The 7,272-nt window shown below is 52.5% G+C and overlaps 1 protein-coding gene across 2 annotated transcripts in view; it reads left to right on the forward strand.

Annotated features, from left to right (window-relative positions):
* The window catches only part of SMG5 (SMG5 nonsense mediated mRNA decay factor), a 30,569-nt gene extending 23,718 nt beyond the window's left edge, over window positions 1-6,851 (forward strand). For both annotated transcript variants that reach the window (XM_041464865.1, XM_041464866.1), the window contains 5 exons: window positions 459-618; window positions 999-1,089; window positions 1,663-1,737; window positions 2,028-2,166; window positions 2,552-6,851. In XM_041464865.1, the coding sequence (XP_041320799.1) occupies window positions 459-618; window positions 999-1,089; window positions 1,663-1,737; window positions 2,028-2,166; window positions 2,552-2,635 (549 nt within the window). In that variant the 3' untranslated portion in view covers window positions 2,636-6,851. The remainder of the gene's footprint in view (window positions 1-458; window positions 619-998; window positions 1,090-1,662; window positions 1,738-2,027; window positions 2,167-2,551) is intronic.
* The last annotated feature ends 421 nt before the right edge of the window (window positions 6,852-7,272 follow it).

A 7,272-nucleotide genomic window follows, 5' to 3' on the forward strand; every position in this document is an offset into this window, starting at 1 on the left:
CAGCAATGAAGCTAAAAATGAAATGTATCATTTCCTCATGTCCCATTGCTAGTCACTGGAGGGAGGAAGTCAGCACCTCCTGCTTGCTGACCCCCTCGAGGAAGGTGTAGGCTGTGATGGAGTGGTCACCCTCAGCCTTCTCTGCCCCAAGCTGAGCAAACTGAGTGACCTCAGCCACTTGAGGCCTTTCACCATCCTGGTCATCATACTCTGGACACTCTCTAATATTTTGATGCCCCTTTTACATCAAGGTGCCCCAGACTGTGCCCAGTACTCCAGGTGGGGCTGCATTGGGCAGTGCAGAGTGAGATCTTCTTCTCTTGCTGCATCCTGCCCTCTGTTCTGTATTCTTGGAGGTTAGAAGGACCTGATGGAGTTTTGCAGGGCAAGTCTTGTCCTGTTTGATGGTCTGTTTCAGCATAAATGTGAAGCGAGTGTGTTTGCATGTGTGTTTTCAGCTGGAGGTGTCTCAGCTGGAGGGCAGTCTCCAGCAGCCCAAGGCACAGTCAGCCATGTCTCCTTACCTGGTTCCGGACACCCAGGCCCTCTGCCAGCACCTGGCTCTTGTCAAGCAGCTGGCCACTAGTGGGAGGTTCATAATCATCATCCCTCGAACAGGTATGGGGACTCTGCAGCAGGTAACTGGCAGGGGCTGCCTGCCCCTGTCCCTTCTGTGCTGGGAGCAGGCCCCAGGGACCTGGGTGGTGGCTTTCCCTCCTCCTGCTCTTATCCTTCACTTCATCGGGAACAGTTGCCACACCCTTTTGATGTGTTGCTTTTGGGGCCTCTGTGTGTGGCCCTTGCTTGGGATTTTGACAGAGTGTGTCAGAAGCGCTGAGAGGAGACAGGTCCTGTTTCCCCCCAGTGCCTCTCCTGTGGCAGCTGTGCATTGGACAGTGTTCTGTGGAATGGGGAGTACTTGACACCTCTGGATTAGTTTGCAGAAGTAGAACTGTAAACAAGATGGTTTTGGTTTTTTTGTTTTTTGTTTCTGTTAGTTATCGATGGCCTAGACTTCCTGAAAAAGGAGAACGCCGGTGCTAGGGACAGCATTCGGTATCTGGAGGCAGAATTTAAAAAGGGAAACAGGTGAGAGCAGGACAGGGGTGGGATTTCCCCTTGTTTTTGGAATGGGTGGGCTTTGGGTGGGAGCAAGCTGTGGATCCCTTGGAGCAGAATGAGGAGTGGGCCAAGGAAAAGCCAGACTTCAGGAATGGGAAGGCAGTGAAGGAGCAGATGCAGCAGCTGGTTCTTCAGATGTGCTGGTAGTTGCTGCTCAGCTGTGAAGTGCAGCTGCTTCTGAGCAGTGGTGGAGTTGCATCTCTGTTGCTGTATAAACTGGAGCAGTGACCTTTGTCACTGCACTGAGAGTGCTGGAAGAGCTGAATTGTGCCTGGGTGCTCTGCAGAAACACAGCTGAAAGGACAAACTGCATCTCTGGGGCCAATGTCAGGGCTGGTGGGCTTGAGACGTGGTGCTGTGAGCACCTTGTGGGAATGGTGCTGAGGCAGGGAGGTGATTGAAGGGATTCACAGAGGATTCCTTGCATGGACCTTTGGGTTGGTGGAAGCCCTGCAGCACCCAGAGGAGCTGCTGTGGAGCACTGACTTCAGCCTGTGTGACAGTCTCCATATGAGCTCAGAGACTCTGCTTTCTCCTTAGGTACATTCGTTGCCAGAAAGATGTTGGGAAGAGCTTTGAGAGGCATAAATTGAAGAGACAAGATTTAGATGCCTGGTAAGGTTTCAGCATCTGAAGGTGTCTGGGCCCAGTTCTGCAGCAGGCAGGTGGCTTTGAGGAGAGGTGTTAGCACTGGGACCCATTGCAGAGCTTGTTCTATGTGAGTAATGATGAAATTCCTTGGAGAGAAGGACAGCCACCTGTGCATGTTGCACAAAGCACTGTGCTCAGAAAGGTCTCAGAAGAGTCCTTAATAGGAACAGGAAAGCAGCCCTGCTTCCCATTTATTGTCCTGAGCAGATGTGGTCTTCCTGCTGACCTTCCCCTCTGTTTCTCTTTTCTGTCAGGAATCTGTATAAAATTCTGGACAGCTGCAAACAGCTGACAGTGTCCCAGGGCAGTGGAGAGGATGACACCACGGGAATGGTCACCATCATCACGGGCTTCCAGCTGGAGGACCCGAGCTCCTTCTCAGTGCCCATGCAGGTCAGTAGCTCTTGGCTGGCTGGGCTGAGCCATTCTGCTTCCTAGCAAGGATAGAATGTGATTGATTGGCAAGAGATTTTTTTTAAAATGTTTTTTCTTTTGCTTTGGCTAATTCCCAAAGTTTGGTTTCCCCAAAGTTATTTTGTATGCTGAGATTCCTTATTCCTTCAAGGCTTCTTGATTTTGTGATACAGAGTATTCTGGGACAGGTGAGAGAATTTAATTCCATGCCTGTGGAGGCCTCTGGTACCAGAGCAACGAGAACTGGGAGGATTTGGCCTTCCAGCTGTGCCAGGCTGCCAGAGAGTCCCCAGGTTGGCAATGGCAGCTGTCTTAACAGGGCAAGTTAAAAATTAACCAGCTGTTTTTCTGTGTTTGCTTGCAGTCTGCCATCCAGGCAGCCGCCAATGCCAGCATAGAGATAAAGAATGTTCTGGAGTTCTACAAGCAGTGGAAAGAGATGGGCTGATGGTCAGAAAGGCATCGGGTTGGTGAACCTTTCTCTCCCCCTCTCGCAACGTGCAGCGTCTGAACGAAGGAAACAACAATCTGGGCGACACTTAAGACACGAAGAAGCAGCAGCAGCAGCAACAGCAACAAAAATACCTACCCAAACGAATTAAAAAAAAAAAAAATCCAAAGTGGGCACGCACACTGACACCCTCCACCTGCATCCTGAGCAGACGGCTGTACAGCTCTGATGGCGCCAACTGCTCTGAGAGAGGCTCCTCGGAATGGCCGGGGCAGAGCTCTGCCCTTCTCCCAGTCGGCAGAGATGGGCGAGAGACAGGCAGTCCTTCATCCCCCTCCTTCCTCCCAAAGCTTGCTTGGCCAGCAGAAGCAGGCTGGTGGTTCAAAGCATGGACTTCACTTCAGCAAAACCAAACCAGTGCAGCAGAAACGGAACCCTCCGGCTTGGGAAAGAAGATCCAAAGAGTGTTTTGCTCTTGTTTGGCAATCTGGGGACAGGAAAGTGGATAGTATTTCTCCCTCCCCACCCGCTCCTGTTGAATTAATTATTTTTCAAGGGTTTTTTCCTTTTAATTTTTAGTTTTTATATATATGAATAATATTAAAAAAAAAAAAAAGAAAAAAGAGGAGTTCCTTTGGGGTTTTGGATACTCTTCCAACGTCAGAAAGAAAAGGAAACACTCTATTTAAAGTGGGGGAAAGCTCTTAATATAATTTTTTTTTGTCTTAGAACAAGCATATTTATTTCCTTTCCCAGGCCCCCATGGAGCGGGCTCAGTGCAAAGGGATGTTGGCCTGTGAGGAGGGAGCAGCCCCGTGTTGCACTCTGCTCTCCCTGGGAGCTGCACGCTTCATGAGCAACACGAGCTCCACCACGCTGCTCCAGGGAGGCCACAGGACTCTGCCTCCATCCCCAGTTTCTCCCACTATGCATTAGACCTTGGAGAAAAGGAGGAATCTGGCAGAACTGCTGAAAGAGAGAGAAGAGCTGGGTGGGATTTGTACACCATTAAGGCTCAAATGCTTGGCTTGAGCACTGCAACAGTGGGATGGAGCAGATGTCTCCAAAGGACCCAAAGCCTCTTTTTCATCTTTTCTTTTTTTCCCTTTTTTTTTCCCCACTAAATCTTTCAATAGGGTGTGGAGGAGGAAGGAGAATCTCAAAGCCATTATCTTCTGCTGGTTGTTCAATGCACCACTGCTGCAATGCTGTGCTAGAGATGGTGACAGAGCTGGAGCGTTTGCATCCCCCTTTCTCGCGTCCCTCTGGGCTGGCAGAGGCTGTCCAGGAGCACAGAGCTCACAGACTGCTCCGTGCTTTTGGCATCCCAGACAGGAGGGCTGATGCTACCTGGAAGGGTGCTGGAAGAGCTGGTTGCCCAGGAGAGCTGGGAGGGATCCTGCAGCCCTCCATCCTGGCAGCATCTCACGCAGCCTGTGTCTGACACGCTGTCACTCGCCGGTGCTCGGATATGAAGCTGCAGGTTGCTCACAGGGCAGCAGGAGAGGGGCTGGGCAGTCTCTTCATGCTCCCTCTTGTCTCTGTGTGCCCACGGAACAGATGTCTCCATCCACATGAACCAGCAGCAGCTATGCAAGTACAAACCATTGGAGTCTTCTATCTGTCTGTGTTCTCACGTGGGCCAGCCAGAAACTGCTACAGCCAGAGAGCATAACATGAGAAGCTGAGTCACATACTCCACTCTGTGCAGGCTCCAAGCATGGTGTGTTGTACTGCAGGGGCAGGATGTTCCTTGTTTTCAGGTAAAAACTAAAAATACCAGCACAAGTACCAGAGGATTCATTTCTTTTCCAGTTCCAGCTCCTTTACAGCACAGCAGAGGGAAATGCCAACCTCCATGGTACAGCTGGTCCATCCCTGGAGGCTGACAGGCTGGCTGTGGGGGACAGGGGTTTCCCTGCAGGATCTTCCCTTTTACAGCTTCTCCTGAAACTCACAGTACTTTGCTTGGCTAAGCCAAGAGAAGGTCATATGCAGGACAGCAGGTCAGAGACTCTGGCACATCTTGGGGATTCTTGGAGATCTGAGATGGATTGTGAAGCTCCCAGTCACTCTTCCCTCCAGTGGTTTTATTTGAAGTCATTTGTTTGTGTAGCTCATTATTTCTGTTTTATGGGGTGGAAAAAGAGAAGGGAATTTCCTTGTGGGACTGTTCTTGAGGTGAAGCCCTCCTTATCTGGTGGGGGGCATGGAGAGTTGATGTGCTCTGCTTTTTCCTGCTGCTGAAGAAACCCCCCCTGATCCTGGCTGCTGAGCACAGCAGAGGAGTCTGGAGGTCACTGGGGCTGTGCTGGGTGTTTTTGTCCTGAGAGCCTCAGTGTCACCCTTGTGCCTGCACCTGGAGTTGGTGAAGACAAGCATTGGCTGTGGTCAGAGCAGTGAGGAGCTGGGGGCAGTCTTCAGCTTCACCCCAGGTCGAGCATGCCTTGGGTCTTGGCTGGATCTTGAGGGGAGAGAAGAGCAGTACAGGTAAAGCAGCAGCCCAGAGGGAATTCCTGTCTCGCTGGTGGCAAGTGTTTCAGTTGATGGCAAGTGTTTTCAGTTCTTGCAGCTCCCACAGCTGTGCAGGGTGGCAGCTGGGAGCCAGGTGCTGCACAGCTGGGCAGGCTGAGGAGGAGCTGTGCTCTGAGTCACTGAGGCCTTGGTGGGCACAGGGTCCAGTTTAAGAACTAAAGTAAATAAACTCATTTTCTGTGACCAGAGGCATTGAGCTGCTGTGAGCCCATATGGGGCCACATGGTGACAGCAGGGGCTGCTCACAGCTCTCCCTTAGTCACTGTTCTGGTCCCCTGAGGGGCTGGTTTAATATTCCAAGGTTTTGCATACCTGGAGGGGACAAAGAAGCCCTCACCATGCAATGGGAAATCCTGACTGCCCCCACGGCACCTTCCACTCTGGGCTGGATGGGGAGGGATTGTGACCTTTAAAAAGGACATCTGAAGGGTCCCTGTGCTACCCTCCTCCTGCCCAGAGCACTGTGCTTGAGGACCTGGTGAATGGTTTTTGGATTTGCATCCCCAGTCAGAGATACCCGGAGCTGAAAACCTGGGAGGCTCCAGAGTGTGGGAGCAGTGGGGCTGCAGAGCAGCTTGGGGAGATGGCATGTGGTGTCCTCCAGCAAGCCTGGCCTTCGGAGGGGACTCAACACATCATCCCCTGGACTGGGGTAAAGGAAGGCACTTCTCTGTCCCCATGCCAGCACTAAGGATGAGCTGGAGTTTCCTCCTCAAACAGATCTGCTCTGTCCAGGGGCCACTGTGTTTCTCCCCTGGCATGGTGGTTGCTGATCAAAGTGGGTCTGGGGGTGGAAGCCAAGGGGATGGTCTGTGGAAGGCTCTGTGCAGCCTGTGGCTGCTGTGGTGCTGCACTGGGGGCTCCCTGAGAGCCCCCCATCCTGTGCATCCTGGTCCAAGCCAGAACTGTGAGCTGCCTCATCAGGAGAGCATCAGGCAGGATGCAGACTGCAGGCTCTGGCCGTGGGTTTTCCTGCAGTGCTGCTCCTGCACCAACTCCAGGCTTGCCCTGGAGCAGCTGTGAGCCAGTCCAGTAGTGCCTGCTGTGCTGGGAAGGAGAGCAAACAGAAAAACCATCTTGTGGGCTGAAAACAAGAGTTTTCATGTGTTCTGGTGTGTTTCTTGGGTTTGGTTTTTCTCTTCATTACCACCCTGTTGAGCGGTTCGGGGTTTTTGGGGTGACCCCATGCTGGGAGGACACAGGTCTGTGGTGGCTGAGGCTGGCTGGGCCGTCCCCAAACCATGGTGGACACAGTCACTGGTGCTTGTTGGGCTTCTGCTCCATGGTTTCATGGGCTGTTCCAAGCAGCTCCTCTGCTCCCATCCTTGCTTGGCTTGAGGCCACCCGCAATGCCTCGGACTTTGTCTCGCGTCTTCAATTTAGGGCTCTTTTCCTTCTTGGTGTGCAGCAGGACTGGCCAGGCTGGCCAGGGCAGGGACAAGGCGGGCTGGCACAGGGGCCATGGTGCTGCCTTGCCACTCACAGTGAGGGGACTGCAGGTTTGAGGCGAGGGACAATCACCTCTCCTCAGCCCTCATGTGGCACACGGGCTTGCAGAGCCAGGGAGGATCGAGGGGACATGGGGCCCAGCTGGGCGAGGAGGGGCTGGGGCTCCCAGCATATGTCTGACCATGGTCTGAGCACAGCAACTGGCTTAATAAAATACCAGATGTTTGTACTTGGTGTCCTGTGGTCATTCCCAGCCCATCCCACCTTTCCTGCACAGCCTGAGTGCATTTTCCATCTGTAAATCCACTCTCATATCCTTTGCTGAGCAGACTTTCCAGTAAAGGAGTGCAGATGGGTCCTTCCTTAGCCTGTGATGGGAATAGCATTTCCCTTGCTGCCTCTGTGATTTGGGATGACTTCATCCTCTTGCTGGGACTCTGCTGCCACAGGAACACCCCTGACCCTGCACGAGGACCTGGCCTAGCTCACTGGGGCCTTTGCAGCTCACTTCTAATGGGAGAAAGGAGGTGGAAAAGTGGGAGACAGGGAAAGTGTAAATTTTTAAATTGTGTGACTTTCCAGTGTCCATTCAAGGTGCTGAAGAGGGTGGGCTGGGGGCTTCAGGCTGGAGATTGGGCTGTGTGAGGGTC

Source organism: Pyrgilauda ruficollis, unplaced genomic scaffold (assembly GCF_017590135.1).
Source record: "Pyrgilauda ruficollis isolate IOZ18807 unplaced genomic scaffold, ASM1759013v1 scaffold185, whole genome shotgun sequence".
Lineage (NCBI taxonomy): Eukaryota > Metazoa > Chordata > Aves > Passeriformes > Passeridae > Pyrgilauda > Pyrgilauda ruficollis.